General features: G+C 41.1%; 1 protein-coding gene across 3 annotated transcripts in view; it reads right to left on the reverse strand.

Annotated features, from left to right (window-relative positions):
- Positions 1-14,480, reverse strand: part of LOC146984221 (vitamin D3 receptor A) — a 76,916-nt gene extending 62,436 nt beyond the window's left edge. Inside the window, exons 1-2 of one of the 3 annotated variants that reach the window (XM_085781179.1) lie at positions 14,323-14,429; positions 13,003-13,172 (exon numbers count right to left, since the gene is read on the reverse strand). Coding sequence is in view for 1 of the 3 variants with exons in the window: in XM_085781178.1 (XP_085637304.1) it covers positions 13,003-13,014 (12 nt within the window). In the remaining 2 variants the exon portion in view is untranslated. Of the gene's footprint in view, positions 1-13,002; positions 13,173-14,322 lie in introns of all 3 variants that reach the window. The other 2 variants (XM_085781178.1, XM_085781181.1) reach the window with 2 other exon arrangements.
- Between the last annotated feature and the right edge of the window lie 9,796 nt (positions 14,481-24,276).

Consider the following 24,276-nt stretch of genomic DNA (forward strand, 5'->3'; position numbering starts at 1 on the left):
GGCAGAAACCAATACTTTTGTTCCTTTAGATAACAATAGCAGACCAAAACACTAGTGTTAATACAGTGCAAGTATCAACAACAATGGTTTACATAGCTCCTCAAATTTCCAACATTTCACTGCCTTGCGGCTTCAAAGGTAAACCTGTAATACCACTGTTTCTGCCAAATACAGTCGAGGTGTGCGGGTTGATTTTACTTTTTGGACCCGACAGGTAGGGCATTAGTACGCTGTGATCTTCTTCATGCATGGGTGGTGAAATGAATAGGTGAAGATAGTATCTTTCCTTTTGATGTGGCTGGAATCGGAGGACTGACAGTAATAGCTCGATTTGAGGACGGTGGTCAGTCGATTTTAGTTTATGAGATCAGCCATGTGGCCTGAGCCTTCTTTTCTGTCTCTTGATGTTAATAACACTGGTGTGTATTGCTCCATGCCAACCCTGTATGTGTGTGTGTGTGTGTGTGTGCGCACGCACGCTTCTGAGGCTGTGGCTTGTCCAACCTTGTTACAGAGCCCAGACAGCTTAATAAATAAATCTGCGGTCCACTCGTTTCAGATGTGCTGATCACATGTGCCAATTCGGTTTTGATCGTTGATGCTCAGGGTGAGGGCCGCAGCCTGCAATCATTCATTTGTCACTGTGTCAAAAAGATAAATTAATGTAATTTATCATGTAGTGAAGTAGGGCTGGGTGATATCAATAAAAAAAAATCATATTGATTATCGATATCTATAATTATCGATCATTTTCTTTTAAATATTTGTGGGGCATTTTATGCTTAATGACGTTCTTTTAATAAGGACCACAAGAAAAAAAACATTGAATTCAACTTCAACTCTTTATTCAACCACCTTTCATAGCTATAACTGTTTAAATTATTATAAGCAAAGGGAAATCAACTCAAGTGACCTGACATCAGTAAGGTCTGATAAATAAATATTTCCTTTGGTTCTTCATGAACCAGCAACAACAGGTCAGAGGAGCTAACTAACTAAAGCCGTTTTCCCACTAAAATTAGCGGGTCGACGCAGGTTTTTTAAACGCGGGTCGACCCGCTAACAATCGGCATTTGGCCCCTTTCCCATTGACCAAAATGAGCCGAGTCTGACCCCCCGCTGGGGGATCAGACAGAGCATAAACCAGTCGCCCCGCTCTCATCCGCGGTGCAAGAGACACACACAGTCATGCCACAGCCGCCCGCCGAGGAGTGTCAATCCGCCGAGGCAGACTCTCTGGCTGGCTGAACTGGAGCACCAGGACCGCGGAGGACAGAGAGTCTGCTGCGGCCGGATGACGGACGTCCGCGGCACAACACATCAGTTAAACAGACTGTCGCTTCTTTTCTTTTCTTTTTTTCTATCGTTTTTGGTCAGTGTTCTCTGATCCTTTGATCCCAGTCTCGGATGAGAGCAGAGTGGAGCAGAGCTTTGTTTTGGTACGTGATATGAGACGCGACCGGCGCGATGACGTAGCGTCACGTAACGTTCAGTGTCATCACGTAAATTAGCGGGTTGACGCGGGTCTGACGTTCCCACTGCAAGCCGAGCAGAGCCGAGCCGATTAAAGGCGATTTTAACCCGCGTCGCTTGCCAAGTCGCGTCGACGCGGCTCGGTGCGCCTTTCCCACTGCCACCAAAAGCCGATTGTTAGCGGGTTTAAACGGGTTTTTTGGCCAGTGGGAAAGGGGTATAATTCACCAGCCAAGAATGACTCATTGGCTTTTGTGAATTAACTGGCACGTGTTGGTAGAATAAAGAACGATCGTTGACTTGTAGAAGGATGTTGTTTTACGCGATAGAGCTGCCGCTTAAAGGATACAAGCTTCTTTTTTTTCCCGTTCATTCTGCTTGTGCGGTGGGCAGAATCAGTTCAGCAGTGCGCTAAAATAAGTTAAGGTAAATGTTTTTACTCATCATGTTCCCACTCAAGAGAACTTGTTCTACCTTTCTTGTTGACCAAATAGCGGTGCTCTCCCACTGCCATCTCACTTGCGCTGATTTTTAAATACTACCGGTCACCACACACCAGTTCATAATATTGACTGAGTGAGTGAGTGAGTGCAGTGCAGGCTTCGGGGTTGCAATGGCGGCGCTGTGCTGTGTTTTGTCAAGCTAGCGGGGCTCATGATGTAGCATGCCTAGGTCAGCGTTTGTGGCTGTAAGGAAGTAACAACTTTAGGATCAAGCGACATGATAGGCTTCGGAAACAGGAATGGAAATGCTTGTTCACAGGTCTTTTTCTATCAAACTTTTTATCAACCTGTTTTTTTATATTGATCGTCACATGTCTGTCAATTCTCAAAATTATCGCCCAACTTTGCAATGAAGTTTAATTCTACAAATCCAAATCCCCAATATTTTAAAGGGGTTAGGTACAAGTTTAATTCCTACCGGTGTCGCTCCATCCTTCAATTGTACTGGTTGCCAGGTACGCCTATAGGGAGCGGCTAGTAGCTAAAGCTAAGCTAATGCTAACCGTATTAAACGAGCAGCAGCTCCGGTGTTGACAGCGGACTGAAAACACATCTGAATCATTTCACACTAACTCACCTGCAGACAAACCCGACAAACCCACAGCATCACGCCTGCACCGGAAACGATACAGCTTACCGACTGACCATTAGTTAGCATTAGCATTAGCACGATGCCATTTCTTCACAGAGCTATCACGATCTGGCAGCCCCTGAGCGCCGCCTCACGTGAGATCAACGTACTAATGCTGTTGGCGCAGGGATCATTTCATGCCAATGTTGCCAACGTAACCAGATGTAAATATTTATATAATTTGGACCTGTCAAAATTAATAAAACAATTATTTCTACACTTTTTTCTTTTTGTGTTAAGTAAAATTAATACTTTTATTCTGCACCCCTTACTTTGGATGTATTGTTTTTGAAAAATGTATCATTTTGATGAAAAGGTTGTAGCTATAACCTTTAAGTTCTTGCTATCACACAAGACAAAGAAAAGCAGCAAATCCCAACACTGAAGCAGCCAATTACTACAGCAATTGCTTCATGTCTGTAAAAGAATCAATTACAGGACTAATCATTTCCCCTCCACCCTGTGAAATATCTGATATTTGATTTCATAGAGAAAAGAACAAAAACAAATGGGCAGAGAAGATTTATTCAAGAATAAGAAAATATCCAATTAGAAAACCAAAATAATAGTGTAAACTCTTCATTACTTACTCATTTTTTCATTACTTTAATTTCAGCATTTAACATCTCAAAGATGGGGGGAAACAAAATGTGTTTTCAAACTACATTCCCAGCAGGAGTTAAAGTAATGTACGTCCTTTTTTTTGGCTCACTGAGGTATTCATCAAAATAAAATCCATTATATTGTTGCTCTCATGATGTCATTTCATTCAATTAGAAACTAGTCCCACTCTCCACTGGCAACACATAGCAGACCAAACAGCCAATCTTGCCATCCAATCGCAAAGCAAGTTCTGATCTCAAAGCAGTTCACTACAAAAGAAGTCACCAACATCAAAAATCGGACTCTACTGACAGACCTGAAATTTTATATACATTATCAAAAGGCTTCCGCATAGTTTCAAACTGTGGTGTGTTAAAGATGGCATGGCACACAAACAATCATATCATATATCTTCACTATGCATAATTTTTCCAAATTCCCAAAATTCAGTCTGAAGGGGACGTAAGTGTGTAGTGTGCATGTGTTAGGTAAAGAGGGACTACATGTGAGTGTGTAGCCGTGTTTTCCTCTTCTGCTGCAAACTCTGGGGCATACACTACAAGCCGCGATCAGCGTAGTACTAAAACAAATCTGACCCAAGCAGACTCCAGCTCCTGCCAAAAGCAAATAGAGTCTTAAACGCTACATAATACAGCACACAGCGGGAGGGAGAAAAAAAAAGGGGGGGGGGGCAGGACGGCGCAACACAGAAAAACCATAACAAGAAAAAAAAAACATGCTGTATGCAAAAGTAAGGACAGACAAGAAGGAGAGGCTGGAACAGAGAGCGTAAAAATGCTGGCGGTGGTGGAAGAGAGGAAGAGGCGCAAACGACATCAGAGGGAAATGAGGCAGAGACGGACTGGAAGAAAGACGAGACAGAGCACGTTTAAAGGCAAATTAAGATTTTACTGCTACCAGGAATTTGATTTAAGACCAATTTCTGTAACCAAAACAAAAAAACAAAAAAGACAGACAAAGCTGTGTTGCATTAAACCCATCCTGTACTCATTTAACAGTGGACAAGTATGCAAATAAAACTTAGTCTGACCACCTGAGGTGAAGCAATAAAGACAGAATAAAGATCTGTGCTTGTCCATTACTCATCTGTTGAGATAATTCACTCTCTTTTCATTTGCTTTTAATTGCAATTTTTTTATATTGTATATTACTAAAAAGAATTTGGAAATAAATGTGAGCATCTGCCAGAATGCATTAATATATTTGTAAAATCTAGTGTTAGATAATTGTTGTTTGATGTGACATTAGAGCAGAATAAAGATTATTGATTTACAGTACATTTAATTGTAGATTTAAATAAATTTGGGAAATTTCATGAGGCAAATTATATTTTATGATATTATCAGACCTACAAACTCTGGAGTAGTGAAAAAGGTGACAACATATAAAACTGAAACCCTCTTCATTCACTTCTACTACCCTGGTTGACATTTAAAAAAAAGGTGACTGTAGCCAAAAGGTGACCAGTTTGCAGGTGTGTATTATAAAACAAATACTGTATATTGGCTGTACTATTCTGCACAGAAACAAGTTAATCCTGCATCCAAACACCGAAATCTGACTCAGCAGAGAGAGAATTCGGGCAGGAGTATATGAGAATACTTTATTTTCCCTCATGATGCATCAGTGTGGAGGACACGATGACACATTAACCAAAAAGGTGGAGCAGGAGTTTGGACTCCGTTTTAATAATTACACAGCCCACACACATGCACGCTGCTTAGGTCTAAGGCCTGGCAAGACGGTCAAGTGCAAGATGAGCACAGGGTGAAGGAAACTACAGAGACGATAAAATGGAAGGAAAGAGAAACAGCTGAGGTACAAATCAATAATTATTATAAAGCAAAGAAAATATAGTAGGCAAATAAATTGTATAAAATTAAACTAAAATATTACATTAATCTATATTAGATTTCTTGAACACTACATTTTCATCGAATTTCCCCAGAGGTGGGTTCAAAGTTCAGTACCAGACTCTGACAATCAGTTTGATTTAAGAGTTGTTTTTCTTTTGTGATTTGTGATGATAGACATGAGAATAAAGGATATAAAAATACGAACTAAAATAAAGCTCGACTTAGTCTCTCTGTCTCAGTTTCTATTTAATAGATTTACAGAGAGGATACCAAACCAGGTTTCAGGAAGCCAATTTGTAAATCTACCGAGGGCTGGCTTTAAGACCAAATATAAATCCAAAAACCGGACATAAAGCTGTCAACTCCAGCTAGTCTTCAGTACATGATGAAACTGTAAATGAACGGTACAAGAAAAAAAAAAAGATGAGAGGGTGTTAACAGATCTGCCATCCTTCAGTTACAGATGGTTCTGAGTGTTTAAAAGTGCCAAGAAGGTTGCAAAATGACTGATTTCATGTTATATTTTTATTTAATATTAAAAGGAACTGGGCTGTAAAAACCCTCTGGAAACAGTCTGTAAAAGTAACTTTTTTCTGGACTTCTCTGATATATGGGCACATAATATGCAATACAATAATACCCATGTTATTTCATTAAAGCTGCTGAATCCAACTCCAAAAGCCTATAGAGCTTAATATCACATGCTAACAATATACATGAGAAAGGGAGAGTGTGTGAGGGAGAGAGCGAGAGCGAGAGTTTTGTAGCTCAGAGCCAAAAACATGCTTTGTCCTGTCCTGTCGGCTTTGGCCTGCTGTTCTGCATTTACACTGGATCTATGGTGTGTGTGTGTGTGTGTGTGTGTGTGTAAGGACGCAGGAAGGGAGAAGACATGAGACAGAGGCATGAAATATTTACACCTATAGCAATAAAAAACAATTGACGTAAACCATATTTTGTGTGTGTGTGTGTGTGTGTGTGTGTGATTGTGTGTACAGCCAGTTGCCTGGTCATCTGCAACACTTTTGGATGACTAATTGTCCCACAAACAGGATGAGAGGGGTGGAGCCTGCTGTGGGGGGCCTGTTGAGTTACAACCAATCCCCCTCCGTGGGCTTGTCTCTCCCTCTCTGTGCTACAGTAGCATCAGGAAAGAGAAAATGAGGAATGGAGGGGAAGAAAAAATAAGGTTGGGAAGGAGGGTTAGCAGCTCAGTGAAAGCCCCTTACACTGGGCCTCAACAGACAGACACAGAAAGAGTGAGCAAGAAGGAGACAGAAGCTGAATCTCATTTGCAAATGTTTCCTCCTCGCTCTGTGGCAAAGTCCCTGAAATATTCAGAAACACTCAAACGATGGAGGATAATGTTAAAGGATGACTCATGATGTCACAACATGATGCTATTTTCCTAGTTATTTAAGCGTTTGCAAGAGGGAAAACCACTCACCCGTCTCTCTCCAAAGTGTTAACAATATGTTTCTTATTTGTCAAATAAGCATAAACATATAAAACAAACAAACAATTGTGGATTTAGTTGCTGTCAAAATGTTACAGCTGCTTACAAATGTATCACTACTTGAGGTCACTGAATCACAAAGGCCACGCCTCTCTTTCTGGACGCAGCGACACTACACGCTGTGTTACTCTTACAAAGGATAATGCTCAAAATAAAGGGAACACTTCAACTGATTGTTTTCTGTAGGTGGATGAAAACGTTTTTGCAGATGGCCCCGTGCACGGCAGCAATATACAGTACGTCAGTTAGTACCTCAGACAGCCCCATGTCAAAAAACACAAACTACCACCTTAAGGGTTGGAGCCAAGAGCAGTGTGTCACAGTCTACTGTGTCACTCTTCAGGGCGCCTTCACTCCCCCCACTCCCTGAGCTGAAAAGATGGTATGAAACACATAGGTCCTAGCTCTTTCATTTTTAAACCAACCTTCGTCACAGAGCCCCTCCCACATCTGTGTAAAAGGGAGAGCTGACATGGCAGGACCGGTGCTGACGTTGTTGCATTACTTCACGCTTCTGATTCCAGAACGCCACCATGACATCTATAGCCACACACAGGGGGGCGTTTTTTTTTTTTTTTTTTCCCTCCCAGATTGGTTCTATGTAAACAAGCAAAAAAGGTAGACAGATCTCTACATGAAAAGGGATTTAGAAACTCTACCCATCACAACTTGATGCCTAACCCCAACTTAAACAATCTCTAAAACTAAGTCTTAACTCTCAAACAGCAATTTGAAGTTGTGACGAGCGGCCAAAATGTCCCCACTCCTTCGGGTCTATAACTCAAACTGGTCCTCATAAAGATTGAAGTACCAGCGCACACACACACGCACACACTCCCAGGTTTAATGAGTGGCTGCACTAATGAGCAAGCCGTGCTTTTAGTGTGGCAGTAAAACACATTCAACTTAAGTCTCACATCAGTCTAATTAAAAAGCCCCAGTTTAAATCAATGGAAACTGAGTCCATTTACCCACACAGAAGGCAGCGATGGTTATAATAGACTTTTGGCTGCTTCAGGAAATATCTTTAGCCTGGAGTTTGGTAGTCTGATTCCAATTAAGCCAAATCAAAGTCAATGAATGAGCAGAGCGTTTTAGGAAACACAGGCAGACTTTGATTGTTTCTTGTTAAAAAGCCTGTGTTTGTGTGACATGAGAAAAAGGCGAGGCTTTCTGTTGGTTTTTTGTTACAGTAAAATTTACGGCCATGGACATTTCATCATGTCACACAGAACAAACTGCATGAATAAAATCTGAGCAGGTGCTTGTTGTTGGTGGTGTTGTTGTTATTACCCAACCTGTGGCCAAAATTATAATTGGATTTCTTTCACTGGGAGAGACGCATTCATGACTTTTCCAAGATCTTTAATAGTTTTGTCCAACTTCTGCTGGAGCACTGAAGGGGTGACAGGAAGAAAACATCAGCAACAGGCTGAATCCATGGCTGGTGGACTTTTTTCCAATCAATTTAAAGGACTTTAAAGTCTTGAGCATCATAACTATTCACGCGTAAAATGTCATGCAAATAATAACCTTTGAAAAGTGTTATTTGGCTAGCATCAGGGAACTGGAGTCTGGCAGGGTTGCGAGGTTTGGTTCTCTGAAGGCATCTTACCTGTAGATGTGTCGTGCTGCTTTTATCCTAAAAACATTACGCTATGCTGCCGTCACTTGAACACCGCATCAGATTCGCTGTCTTGAGTTACCTCTGCAGAAGTCAGACTGATGGTGATTTTAGTCTCTTGTTAAGCATTTAAGCTGTTCTCGGACCACGTTAAGCCCCGCGTGGCCCTGCTGAAAGAAAAGTGGGCCTACACTTTATCTTAAGTCAGTCTGACAGGTCAAATGGATGCTGATGAACACTGCAAATGACTGGTAACTGGTTTTAGATGCGTGCCTGAGGGGACGGCTTCATCACCGTGGCAAATATTCAGCGTACTGACAACCAATTAAATTTGTATAGATTTGGTTGAATTGATTATAGGAGAGTGTAAGGAAATGAGCAGCCAGTGTACTTAAAGTTTCACTATCCTCAGGCGCATTGCATGGATTAATGAAATCCTAGCAATACCATGTGCGTTGCTCAAAGCAAAACTGCAAAAATACTGTTCACAGGGTTTTCCCAAGTTCGACCCAACTCATGGCCCATTCAAGAAAACTGCATGAAATAAGAAAACTTGTTGAAGAAATATAGTTCAATAAGAAATTAACTCCCTAAACATACCCCTGCGCACACTACAATACAGGTGCAGAGAACTGCATCTTGATGGTGACACCATTATCCAAATGGCAATTAATATATTATTCGTATTTCGTACTGTGGGAAATTGAACTTCTCACCCCATAAGTACTCGCACCACAACACGTTACACGAACCCTGTGATCTCTAGGCTCTATATGCCTAGTATACCTCCAGTATACCTCCACCAAGTCATTCTGTTAAACCCTGAGAACTTGCGATTCTGAAAGCGCTGCTTGTATTGTATCCTGTGACCTTAAACTGCTAGCCGAGCCGCTATTGACGTTTATCTCGCCAAGCCCCTTAGGGGCTTCAAACAAGGCCTAATCACACCAGCCACAACACCAGAGCCTCCACTACATTTACATTGTAGCAACACAACTACCTCTCATAAGGAATCCATTAGCCCCTGTTTAGCACGTTCACATTAAAAGGAGGGAGGAGGGTAGAGGGAGACTGGCCGTAGGAATAAAGGAATAACAAAAGAGGAGTATTCCCGCACATGTGAATGTCACAAAGCACACAAATGTCTTTTTTTCCCCTCCGCTCTATTGCTGAAACATATCACACAACAGTGATGCCACCTCTGGATGTTTCATGACACTTTGCCATCTCTGGCACCTGGGGTTTGGTAGATCTTCCCTTGGGGACAACCTTCTACTACACCACACGGGGGTTTTGTTTGACATAAGCAGAACAGAAACCGGTTTGAATGGAGATCAGTTTAACAGACAAAAACAACAAAACTTATGACAGAGTGTTAAGATGTTTGGATTGAATTAAAACAGTATGATAGAAAGCAAACAGGATTGATCATTTGGGATTTGACTGCAACTTTAATGCCGTTTATTTATTTGGCTTCATTCGTTGATTATAAGATTTCTGCTACTTTCTGTAACACTGAAACCATAAAGAGCTCCAAAAGGTTTAACTGAAATGAAGAATTAAAGGGTATATAAACATAGCTTCAGCCTACACCTTTTCAATATATGTAAGATTTATGAATTAAGTTTGAATTAATGAATGCATTATTCAATGTTGATTGATTGTTGAATGATGCCTGACTGTAACAATTTAAGCAAGATCGATATGACATAAAATTAATTATTAATATCTGCATCCTCTTTGTTAAAATGGTATGAAGTACAAGGTAAAGAAAAATACTGCTCTCTGTTAAGAGGAGTTATGTAGTTTAAAGACAGTGGAAAGATGCTTGTCTGTCAGATTTAGTAGCTGTCAGATACAAATTAACCAACATTTGAGTGAATGCAACCATCAGTTCCCTGAACTTACACATTAACACTTGTTTTAAAACATCTTTCAGCTAAGCCTGAGCCTCTATCTGTAACAACATTGTTACAAGGGATCATCTAGATCTGAAGTGATCAGCACAGACTAAACTGGAATCAGTAGTCAAATATTATCTGAACTTTGAAAACATCCAATTGCAGTGTTGACTCAGGACAAGAGGTAGCCATGCCAGCATCACAGTTTGTCAAATATAAACAAACCAGTGCCTTGACAGCAATATACCAAAACAAAACTATTATTTATCTACCAAAATCTGGCATATTCTCATCACTACACTTGTCAAAACACTGCACGGCAAAATCCCTCATCTGATGCTTAATGGGGAGACTGAACAGCAGCAATGACCGACAAAAAAACAGCTTGTACTGTATTAGGTGCTCAGGATGGAATATAAAATAATCCAAATTTTGTAATAACGCCCCCAAAAAATGTATATCATCCTTGTGAAATCTATACTGTATATTAGGCTATTGTGGTTAATGTCAGTGTAAATTACTGAAAAGGGTTTATGGTGATATCAAATTGTTATAGCAATGTGGTATCCATTCATAGAGGGAAAAAAACAAAAACCCAAAAACAATTTTTCAGTCAATTTAATTTAGTAGTTGTAATTAATGGTATTGCTGCTATGCTTAATTTTTATCTTGGACAGGTTGTTAGACAGCTGGTTGGACAAGAAAAATCAGAGAGTTCATTTGATTCATATTCAATTAGTTTCATACAAATTATCAACTAATGGATTCAAAACTCATCAGGTTATTCCATAGTGAAAATGATTGTTAGTGACTGCCCTGTAGGTCGTTAACTGAAATAGAAATCAAACATCATAAGATGTAATATCATAAACACAAACATCCTATTTCTGTTCCTGCATCAGGTTTTGACACCAACCACACTTTACCCTGACATGATGGACACTTTAGGTTTAGTAATAAGTAAGTAGTAGTAATAGAATGACAACAATTCTCATTTTAAATATTTGCTTCCAGTACTGTAGGATGAAGGAAACACTTTAAAAACAGTCTAACAATTGTTGGATGTGCATTGTAATGAGCCGTAACTGCAAACATCACTTTTTGCAAAAGCAAATAAAAAGCAGAAATGTCTTGTGAACTCAACAAAGACACTGGAAAATTTTAACTCATAGCAACAAGTGTGTGAGTGTGCAGACTTGTTGGTCCAAATATGTGAATGTGTGTGCGCACGCATGCACAAATTCATACAAGCAATCCATATTGCTGGGAATTCGCTTATGTTTCAAAATAGTGCTGCACCTTGAGGCCCCCATGCATCTGTTATCATTTTACAACCTGCCTGTAACTCAGCAGAATACAAACCTCCTGAGCACAATGTGCTCCACTAAGCACCTCATTACAGAAAAAGGCCCTTTGTATCCCACTGAGGTAATAGGTGGGTGGAGGGTACCTTTAGATGAAGGAATCAACACAGCAAAGTGACACAGCAATTGTCCCTTTCATTACAAAACCTCTCCATTTCCAGCTATTTCCAGACTCGTGGAACCGCGATGAACTGTACATCGACCGCCTTACGTACTGTATCCCTCTGAGCTGCCAATATGAAAGCATGCACAAGGTTATGGCCCACCAGCAGTGGGAGGTAAGTGGTCAGTGAATCATGTCATTGCAGGTTGCAGCATGTGTGTTTACTCACAACGTAGGGGAGCAGCAACCCAGGAAAAATTACAATCCGCTTAAACAAGCAAACATACAAATACTGCAACAAAACAACTTTCTAAACTCACACATTGTCTTTCATCATGTTTAGCCGAGTCAACACCACAAAAAAAGAGGCTGGAACAGTCCCTGTAATTCCAGTGCAGCACTACAAACAGAGCAGCACAGCTATGGTGTTTTGACATACAACAGTGCAAAAAAAAAAGAAAAAGCTGATTAGTAAATCAGACAGTGCAAGAGAAAGATTGTTGTCCAACTAAAGCTAAAATCAATCTCTCAATGTATAGTATCAGTTTTATTCCTCTTAAAAAAAAAAAGCAGGACCAAAGTTTCTCTCTAAACTTCAGCCTCCAAATAAAACAAAAAATAATGCCCATTATAACGGATGCTGCTCGCTGATGGCCATAGATAAAACATGTAGAATACAATATCACAAACCAAGTTAACTTTACAACAGGCTGTGCACTTCTGTGTAGGTGTGTGTGCTTCCCACGAGTCACACAATAACAAAAACATTTATATCAAACTGGCTGAAGTCTACTACCCATGTCCATTCTGCTCCACTCAGCTCCATGCTAATCTGTCCCTTTGTCCTCGCCGCCCGAGAGGAGCAGCCTCTCCTCCACATCAGCCACTGACAACCTCCAGGAACGGATGACAGACATCACCGATGTGCAACATCTGCCTGCCAGTTTTTAAATACACGTTAACGTAAACCGGAGTTAATGCCATACATTTCGGGTTGTTTCCCTATCGGTGTTTTTGGATTTGCAAGGGATTTGCGCACTGGCCCTGCTGCATGCAGGCAGGCAGGCAGGCAGGCAAGGCAGACATACACATGTGGAATGTGGAGGGAAGCACCCGCCTATAACAATAACACCACACACACAAAACACAACCGGGACAAGGCTGGTTATGGAAGTTTGCTGAAATGCGGAATGAATCTGCAACGTAAAAAAAAAAAAAGGCATGAGGCCTCAGCGCACGTAAACACAATAAAAAAAAATGGGGGGGTAAAAGCTGCAAGATTTTGTTTTGCTAATGTGCAAGCTGCTAGCTCACAACTTGCATGCTAACACCAGAGCCCATGGTGCGTTTCTGTCACACACATGCACACACACACAAAAACAACAAAACTGGTGATTCCTCTCTTACCTGCTGTGGCATATCAACCTTCACTTTGTGCAGTAAGCAGAGGGGAGGGGGCCCAAAATGTTGGAGCCAGGTCGCCCAAAAATTTTCCGAGCCAGTGGAGTTGAAGGCGGGTTTTTAACAATTTCTCCACCACGCTGAAAAAAACTTTTCTCCTCGGGTATAAAACAAAACTGTCAACAGAAGAAAGGAAAGAAAGGAGGAGTGAATTAGGCAGGGCTATGTAACGGTCAGTCCGGGGAGGGGGCTGGGGAGGGGGGGTAGTTGGCTGGGAATTGAGTAACGCTGGAGCCCCTACGTCCCGTTATTTCTTCCACGGACAACACTGTCACGCCAAACGTCATTCATTAAATCTGGCAATTCAGTCGCTGCGGTGCTCGGCCGAAGGTAAACACCGCCGATAATAACACTTCAGACATTTAAAGAGGCCATTTAACATCTTCTGCGAGGTTCGGCTCACAAAGTTACACTGCACACAGCAGCACTGCACCCAAACAAGTTTCAAGTTTAATGTTTCTCCCTCACTCAACTCACTCCCCCCCGCTCCGTAGCATTGTTGGAGGGGAGGAAAAAACGTGCGAGGTTGAAGGGGGAGAAGAGAAAGAGAAAAAAGCAAGAAACGTAACGTGAAAGTTCACGTGTTTGAATGTGTGATCTCCGACGACTTGAATAATGGATTCTAACCATTTCTTATTCGCCTCAAGTCATGTCACTGGGGTTGTTTCATATTGCCAGCAGCACACACGGCCATATTCAATTGCCACATTTTTAAAAGGAGTTTCGCCGTGCCCCCCCTTCTCCTCCTCCTCTTCTCCTCTTCTCCCTCTCTCCCCACCACGCACGAGCGGTCAGACGTTAACGGGGCTCGGACACTAGCTAGCAGAAAAAGAAGAAGAAAAAAAAACCCGCCAGCAGTTACAAAAAACTAAAACGTTTATTTTGCCCCCCCTCTTTCCCGACACTACACCGTAGGTATTATTGTCTTACAGTAGCGGGGGCTGCTGTGAAATGGCCTCTCTACAATGACATTACGCCTAGGCTGACTGGGTACATTGTTTGAGTCAGTGGTATGTCAAAAATACTGCAGCCCGCTAGAGAGCATTAACAGCGGCTAACGCTACGTTACCAGCAGCGGCGGCAGGCAGCAGCCCACTTTACTGGCCTAAAAAGCGTGTGTGCCTCTCGGCCTGAAAGCACTTCTCTCAGCAAGAACGACACGAGAAAGAGCAACAACAAAAAACTACAGTGTGCTACGGGCGGCATTACACCTTTCCTTGCAGGCGACAGTCGCAAAGGTAGAGGAAAAGTGGTGGGAAAACTTACATTAATCCATGCGAAGCGCAACGTAAGCGACTCTGTGTTAGTCCAGTTTTTTTAGATCTGTATCAATATAGATGGACCGCACTTCTCCATGATCCCGCCCCCACGGTTTAGCAGTCAGGCATATCTATACATATATATATTGCCTCCGCCGTCCAATCACAGCTCTCCACTCCCGGGACACAGTCTGCGCCCATTGGTCGAGAGGCCTATCAGTCTCCGACTGAGTCTCCAGCTGTCTCCCTACCATATAGGGGTGTGTCGTGACGTAGCACGCAGCCTGAAAGGTAGTAAACAATTTGTCCAAAAATAACAGTTCATAATAAAAATGTAATTACATAATTAAACGTAAAAGCGATAAGACCTATATACAGAAACTGGTAGTGTTCTGGCGAATTTGTTTACCTGCATTTATAGAGAATGGAGACAGGGTCAAAAAATGTCACTATTTTTATTGGGCCTTTTTTGTTGTTGTTGGTGCTATATTTATGTAAAAAAAAGAAAAATAAGTGTTTAAGCAATGCTGTATTTTGAATTCTACAGTTATATCTAATTATGAATTATTAATGGTTTACCTATACATAATATATGAAAGTTCCAGCATCCTCTTCACTCCCTCTGGTCTCTCTGTCCTGGAAACTGATGGTAACTGATATAGCATACACATACCAAGAGCATAAGAGGTTGGTCAAAAACATTTTCATTGAGACACCCAAATAACTCAACAACTCCTCTGTTGGTCTCTGTGTGAGAGAGCGTATATATATATATATATATATATATATATATATATATATATATATATATGACACACAGGATAATTGACACACAGGATAATTTGTCTACTTAGAGGAAGAATTTAGAGGGAGTGATAGGGCCCCACGGTGCTATACTGTGTCACCCCTGGGAGGTTTTATTATTGCACCTCAATCACCACATACTCAGTCTTTAATTTGTCATGATTATCTTCCTAAAAACATCTCTTGTCATTTCCACTGATGGGTCAGTGCAGAGCAACCCTGGATGAGCTACATACAGTATATGAGTGTCTTTCTTTTACCAAGGGCAAGGCCGTAGCTACCATTGAGGACACCGAGGTCATGACCTCGGTATTTTTTTCGGCCTAATGAATGAAAAAAAAAAAAAAAAAAAAAAGTGCAAAGGATAAGGGAGGACAGATGGAAGGTGACTGAGTGACTCCTCTCTTGTCCAAACAATTCCGGTAGGCCTATAATGCTCTTGTTTATTGACGCCCTCACGTACGCTGGTGTTTGTTTACTGGTCGCGGGAAAAAAAGCGATTCATTCGGAAAAAGCGAGTGATACAGCGCGTCGCGGAGCCTGTGTGCATGGAGGAGAAGGCTACTGAGTGAGTTGGCTCTAGATAAACTGCTCTTTCCAACCAGTTGTTACACTGTAAAGGTTTCGTACATACGTGCACTTGAAGCGCTGTATTATTTCGGGACGGAACCTCATGTATGCGGAGAAAACAGCTGTTTAATAGCGTCAATCCAGCACCGTTTACTGTCTGTGTCCTGCACTATGCACTAGTTGAGCTAAGTGGGGGAGAGCAGAGACCTCTTTCCTGCAGATACTATACTGAGGGGGCATCTGCACTGTCCATTCTTCCATCAACTTTATGTGAAAAGCACAGTGACATGATAAATTTTATGTTTACAGACAGGGGCGTCACTAAGTTTTAAGGACAGGGGGGGCTTAGCCCCCAGGAGATGCACAAGATGTGAGCATATGTGGTGCACAAGCACAAATGTTTCACAAACAAAGACTGTGAAATTGTTTCTAAAAAATTTTGGACAGATTTAACAAAGAGCATACGGTGTAAAGTTTAGGCAACCATTAGTTTTATTTCAGTCTTTTTTATTTATTTATTTATTTAAAGAAAGCTAAGACCGGTGAGATTACTACAGACATGTCTGGAGTAGGCTACAGTAGAAAATGTAAATTTTTCATCTCTGCCTAGTAAGAATACTAACAAAAATCACATTAGCGTAAAATCTACCTTTGAACCATGGGATATCAGGCAAATGAATAAGTAATGTGTAGGCTAACTGTGTAAAAGTAGATGCTAAAAAAATGAACCTGAGCAATTTTGCAGCTGTTTTATCATCAGAGATACGTATGTCCAGGTGGAATTTGACCTTTGGAAAACTAATTAGGCTATATTTCACTAATAGCCTGTGTCATCATATTCACTCCATCCAAATACAACTGTTTTTGGCTCATTTTGATTTCACCTAGACCTCTTCATATTTTCCCATTCAAAGAAGACCATACAACCGAAATGAAGTTTGACACCAATATTTTACTAATAAAAAATATGCATAGAAATGTGAAATACTACATAGCTAAACAACGTGAATAACCAATTATAACACAAACCAAAATTTGCTGCAACAAGGAGCAGTTGTATGTTTGTGGTAACTATAAGGAAAAGCAAACAAACTTCCTGGGCCTGTTTCAAAGTGAGGAACACAGCCAGAAGGAAGTCACCCCAAAGAGTGCACAATTCACCCTAGAAACCTGTTCATCTTTATGTTAACAACCAGGACCATCACATTGCATTTCAGACTTTTTTTTTTCGAGCTGGAATTAAACTTTATAATATAATATTTTTGCTACTCTGTGGCTGCTACGAATGTGAGGAGCTAGTCTACTGTTTGTAATAGGTGGTGTGTTCTCATCAGAATTCAGTGAAGTTGGGTCTTCTCTGGATGATCACTAGTGATGATAATATCATAAAAAATGGCATTAATCTAATATGATGTGTGTAGTTTTTATCTGTCAAAGTGCACCAGATTGAAGCCTTTTAATATAAAATTGCCCCAAATTTCTGACGCCACCCCCCCGCGCACCACAACTATGACCTCGGTATTTCAAAAATCCTGGCTACGGCCCTGACCAAGGGCACATCAACTGGACTTTTGACTATTTGCCTGTTAAAGGATTCAGCTTTTCACAGTACAAGGAGGCCCACGCTGGCAACATGCCTGTGAGTATCCATAACTTGCTGCACATTTCAAGCAACGACACAAATGAGACAACATTAGCCCCTTTTTGACAGATGGAAAAAGGGCAACATGAAACCTGCTTATTGGTGGCTTTGAGTTCTCTGTGAAAGGATTAGGGCTTTTTAAAAGCTGGCTTTATTTGCTGTGTGAAAGGAAGCTTAAAAAAACATCCTTCTTATTCACTATGTGATATGTAGCTACCACGTTGTTTTTAAATGTTAAAAAGAAGAACTATGTCATCATATTAAGACCAGCTCTTAACTTTCTAAAGACTGTGCAAACGAGTTCACAACTTGTACTGTTGCATGTCCAAGAATGTGTTTTCGCTGACATGTCTGAGTGGATGGAGGCTGCTGTAAAGCAGCGGTGATGTTTCCCTCACAGATGGAGTTTGAAGTTGTTACAGTTACATCAACACGATTATCACAGTTGGCTGCATGGAACATCTTCTCTGCCTAACAGCTGTAATGCGGCTGTAATCCAACTTTCTTCAAAAATATGGGTATTACTAAATACAATACTAAAATAAGATAACATAATATGCACAAAAAAATGGACACTGCAATATATTAAAAACATTAAAAATAAAAAATACTATACTATACTAAACTGTATACTGTGCTATACTAAACTTTATAATGTACTATACTACTCTTTATACCATACTAAACTGAGGTATACTATACAATGTTATATATAGTGTTGTGCAGTACTATATTCTGTGCAACATAACACTATGCTAAACCTTGATATAGCCACCTTTGTGCAGCGTATTATACATGACTTATAAGACATACAGCTGATCATCCAAATATATTTTTTCGCATTCATAAACAAACATTTTATTTATGTCGATCTGTGTTGTGATGGCGCATGCCAAATGAAACTAAAAGGAAAAATAAAAAATAAATACCAAAAGTGGGGAATGACAAATGTGCTTTTCTTTGACTCGGATGCTAACCTTCTTTTTGGCTAAATTGTCTCCTGTGGTAATGATGATGTTCATCTTTTCCGACTGTCTGCAAAGTGCCTAAATGTAAATGTCAAAAAATAGATGCTTATGCACAGACATGTTGTTATCTTACAATGGTAAATAAGTGGTTGGAGCGGGAGCCATTATAGCTTGAGGAAACCTCCAATAAATGCATAAATCCCTTTTAAAACAGTGTGGTCCTGTACAGCTCAAACCTGCCTGCCACACAGTACACACTGACTCCCACTGATTTTAGTATAATAGCTCCAGTGTTGATGAACATTGAACACAAAACTTCACAACTGAGACTTAATCATTTGTGAGTCTTTAATAACCATGGACTCAATATGTAAAAGAGAATTATCTGTAAGTGTGCGTGTAGCCTATATATGACATATACGTATATTTCACATCCACACATGTAAGTGTGCATAATATTTTTCCCTGCAGCCAGCCTGTGTGTGCATGTGCTGGAATCTAGGCCATCCCTTGTGGCTTTGTGTCTGAGAGGCGGATCAGCCTATATGAGGGGCAGCCAGGCATATGGGCGTGTTTGAGTGGGGGCATGCGCACACAGGATTTCATCCACTGCTGTGTTTGTGTGTGTGTACCAGCGAGAGAGAGAGAGAGAGAGAGACACAGAGAGCGAGCGAGTATATACTGCTTGGGTTGTCTGCGGCTGTTTCCACAGTGCTTACACACCACAGTATAACAGGAACAGGAGACACTCTCACTTAAAGTGTACAAACACAGACACACACACACACACACGGACCCTGTTGCTCTTTCTTCCTCACTATCTTCCTTACTTGGGACTCAAGATCTCTCCATCTCACTTCAACGCCCCCGCTCCCCACCTCCTAACAGCACACACACACACAGCACATACACACCACTTTTTTCTCCCACTCACAGGGTGAGTCTAGGAAACAGCTGGAAAAGCAAATAGTCACAAGCAGGCCGAGCCCCGGCCCACTGGCTCTCACAAATGACTGGACCTTTACTTGGATGAATGCAGTCCTCACACTGGGTTTTCAGCTGCAGTCGAAAAAGCACAAGGAACAGTGCAATTGCACAAACCTAAAGGAATGCTGCAGCAGTTAGCAAACACACGCTTTGATCTGCTTTGCAGTGTGCGGCGAGAAGATTGGTGGCGGTGTCATCCTCGTGCCACAAGTTTCTCAGGAATATTTTGTCAGCTATACGGCCACACAGAGGGTCGCACAGCCCAGAGAGGGGGCCTGTCTCAGTAACAGCCCGACCTTTCTCCTGTCCCAATTTAAAAATGCGTACGCTCCACAGCTCCCCCCCCTTCCCCTTCCCCTTCCCCGGTCCTTAACTCGACTCCTTAACAATGTCATCACTGGCCTCCAACATCAATAAACTCGACCCATATTCACAACAAATTTGCCGCATTCTTTCCGATCAGTCATGAAGGTATTTGATAGCCAAGCAAAAGTGAAACATGGGAGAAGGCAGTCAGGAAATACTGTATGCTGCCCCTGCTTTTCAGCTCACATAGCCCCCCTTTTGATTTAAGATCTCACCCTGTGATATTATGAGGAAAGCTCCACTATGGATTATACATATATTTTGAAGATGAAATTCATGCAAGAGGAGGTGCAGAAACAAAAAGTGCATGATCATTTCCCGTAGTCCAGTAAAAACAGCGTAAATCTAGTCAGTGCTAGACTGAACCGATCAGCTTGATATTTGATCATTTTCATCATGTCAAGATCATAACTTCCTAAATTCCTATGTGCTCCCGCAGGAAGGGAATACATCAAATAGGCAGAACACTTTTTGAACAGGATTCAAGAATGTGGAGGCATCGGAGAGCAGAGGCACCTAACCACAGTCTGTCACTCAGTCGGCTTTCAACTTGAACTTTAATGCATTATAAACCTAAAGGAGCACGGAGCTTCAGCACATCACCTCTTTGACACAAACCACCATCAACAATGGGCTCGTCTCTGGCAGACTGAATCCATAAGAGCCACATAAAGGAAATCCTTCTCCAAGAACCATGGGTACAATAAAACTAAAACCTTTGACCACCACTTTAGGCCACTTGATGCAACATAAACATATATCCAAAGATTTGAGTCAGCGAAAATATAAACATGTTTCTGCTCGGCTGAGTTGTGCAACATCACAATTCTATATCGTCTTTTGTGCACTTACTTTGTACATATTTCTATTTTAAATGTAATATTATTATAATGTGTTATAGAGTGCTGACATCATTATTATGTCTTTCCTGTTTCACAGGACACATAGTGCATGTCTGACATTTCCTGAGGTGATGCAGCATCACCTGTCTGCAACACACACCGAACCGTGGTCGCCACGCCTCTGCAGCTCATTTTATTTGTGCACCCACTGTGCAATCAAAAAATGTTTGCTGTCACATTTACGTGAATTCCACTTTTCCTTTGCTGCAATAAAATAAAAGTATTCAATAAACTATAATAAAATCAGAGTAAATACCAAACAGTGTTTTGTTTTGCATCCAGCTGGCCAAGTGGGAAATGGGAAATCTGTTTGATGGATTATTTCCACTCATTTCAGCTCTTCAGGAAGCGTTTAATGTGAAGTGGCTAGGCTGGAGAGAGGATACACACCCAGCGCTGACACTCTCAGCCCGACTGGCTGCAGCCTGCTGCACACAGCTACACAGTCATAAATCTGCTCCATCATAATACACCACCTGTGGATAACAAATGTCGGCCAAAATACTTTCAGACACTGTCTCTGCAACCGAAAAGAAGAAAATCAGTTTTTTTTCTCTTTTTTGTTGTCAGCAGAAAAAAAAAAAAACTTTTCAGAATAAAAGCACATTTGTGTTCCTTCATTGCTGACTCTGCACTGCATTAATGCACTGCTGCAATACACAGGCTGCTGCTTATTAAATTTCTTATCAAATACGCAGCTTTTCATCCACTGAAGGGAGGATTAGTCACATCCTTGAGCAAAGGCAGTAATACAAAGGAACAAGGAAAATCCCCTGAAACTGAATTAAAATTACAGAATTATAATTCTCAGAAAGTGCTCAAAGAACCCACAAAAAAGTATATTTTACAACACATATTTCAAATTACTTAAACTGTTTGCCTGAAAGCTTCTGTTCAGACTTTATATTTTGTTTACATTCAGTTTTAGTGTATTTTGCCTAATTTAATTGTTATTTTATTATCACACGTGGGCTGAATGATATGCAAAAAAACCCAAAAACAAACCCATACAGCCATTATTTTGGCAGTTAATTTAATATAGCCTACAATTTCTTTTTGTTTTCGCATTTAATTTTCACAGACAATTTTAAACTTTGATTTATTATTTACATTACTATTTCTAATTGATTCAAATACTTTTTTTTGATCATGTGCATTGGTCTCACATTGTCTTACTTATGTGAACAGTTTTTTTCTTATTAACCTGTCAGTTATCTGTAAAGCACTTTACAGCAAATTATAGGTGGGTGCCACACAAATTAAGATTGATTAAAAGCTTTATTTACTGCTGAAAACATGGCTCTTGTGATTCACATATTATGACATGACACATAATGAGGTTTATGCAGTTATACTGTTGTGGGAAGCTTTGATGTCAATGGTTTTAGATGTGTTTTGTACAATGAGTATAGTTTTTAGTCCAGACGCCCAACCATCAGGTCACCACATAAATCCTGATGGATCATGAGATGATTAGTGGGAAGAAAAGCAGAAGAGGGGGAAAGAGCTCTGACACAAATGTGTATAGGTTTTTTTTGTTCTGTTTTTTTTTTTGGACATATTTGTTCATATTTTTACCTCTTTGTGCCGCAAAATTCACCCCCAGTGGAACTACTTACAATACAATAAAATACTGGATTCAACTAGTCAGTTCATTTAAGTATTTCAGCATGTAAATCTAAATCTAAAATCTAAAAAAAAAATCTGTCTTCTCCATGCATTTAACCCATTAAGAGCTGTCACGACAAAATGAAACCATGTTGAGTTTGCGCTGCAAGACAGACTGCTGACATGTGTCTCTGCTCCGGCTCTTGAATCTGTATTGATTCCGTATCTGAAGGAGTGTGTGGACAAAAAAGTTTGCGGGTGGGGAGAGTTGACAGAGAGGACGAGGGGGAGGAGGGGTCGGGGGGGGGTGGGGGTATCTGGGGGCTGGGGGCTGCACGCTACAGACGGATGAGACAATAGACTGCCGCGTCACCATTCGACAACACTGATCAATGTCAAACTGTTGCACAACACCAAGCCCCTTCTCTTTTGTCCTCCCCTCTTGCTTCATTTCTTGCTGCTCTGTATGTTGTTCAACAAAACGTGCACACACACACGCGCGCACCACACACGACGTGCTGGTTACAAGGACAAAGTCATGAAAAAACCTTTGATAGATGACTTCATCAATATTCAAATTGCTTCCAGTTGTCTATAGCGGGTCCCTCATAGCGATCCTGCTGGAGAATATTTTACTTTACGCTGTTTTTACTTCCTTTAAAGCTTTAAAGAGAAATGACAATGCATGGTCCCCCTCCACCCCCCCTCCTTCTCAAGCCTGGCTGTTTTCATTCCTGTCACCCCTCCCTCCCTCCCCCTCTCCCTCCCTCCCCCTCCCTCTGTGACCTCTGCCCCAGTGGGATTCATCACAAGTGGCAAAGAGGAAGCCTGAATCTAAGCTTCAAATGAATCTGTCTGTGATTGGAAACACTGACGATCCCACTCCCACAACAAACAGATAGGGGTTATTTGACTTCTGAGAGCGCAGTTGAAATTACAGCCTCGCTGGGAACGCCGCTCTGCACATAAATACCTCTATCTTCTCCTTTATTAACCGCAAATCCCCCCTGAAAGTGTCCATGTTTCATATAGCAGTGTAACGTAATGCTCCTCCGGCGTTGCGTCAGAACCCAAAATGGATCCTCACATGACAGGAGTGCCAGTGTTAGGAGCCCAGGTCCACACACACACACACACACACACAACACGCTTTCTCATGAGGATCCAGAACAAGCTCAGCAACTGCTGCTATAATATAAACTTCATGTATAAAAGATGAGGATTGGCTTTTTATAACACAGAGCAGCCGGGTCCAGCAGGGTAAGGGTTTTTGTTTTTCAGTTTTTTTCTTTTTTTGTGTGTGTGTGTGTGTGTGTTTTCTGAGTGCATTTTTTGGCGCTTATTTTGGATATTTTTGTGTGGCAGTTTGTGTCCCTTTTTGATTCAATTTCAGTGAACTATGAAATCATACTCTTTGGGTCCATACTGGCAATTTCCTACCACGAATATTTCTCTTTTTATGTCGTACACCACATATCCCACACTTGTTCCCCACAGCTGGAAACTTGCTGCAGGTTTAGAAGAGGAGAGCAGAGCCCATTCTCCCTACCATCAGTCCATCCTCACCCTACCATTGTTGGTTATTTTACTTTTTTGTTGACACAGAGGCTTAAGGTTGGTTGGCATTTCCTTCCACTGCGGGCTGCATGTTGTCAACAATTTCTGCATCCAGATTTTGCAAACTTCTTGTTTTCGTGCCCAAAATGCAAAGAGGGTTTCACCATTCATTCTCACATATCACTCACAGTCTTTTAGTGCTCTTTGCATAACATTTCCATTGAATTCTTTGTGTATTTTATGATATTTCAAGGACATTTTCCCCTCTCATCATGAGTTCTTATTGTTTTAACCAAGGACCCTGAAGTAAACACATTATACCACAGGTCCACATTTGCTATATTTGGGTCACAAACACTCGTTGACTGGGATTTTTCCTGCAAAAACTGTGAAACGATTCCTCATCTCACTGGCGACGGGAGACTTTTCAGACGAGCGCACAAACAAGTTCCCCCCTTTTTGCTGCTGACAAGAGACAGTTTCAGTGCAACCATATGGACGATTCTGTGTGCAGATTTCCCCTGTTCGTCATGCATAACTCTGTTTTCTAGCATGAA

The sequence above is a fragment of the Trachurus japonicus genome, chromosome 7, assembly GCF_045865225.1.
Source record: "Trachurus japonicus isolate A0001 chromosome 7, Traja_1.0".
Classification (NCBI taxonomy): domain Eukaryota; kingdom Metazoa; phylum Chordata; class Actinopteri; order Carangiformes; family Carangidae; genus Trachurus; species Trachurus japonicus.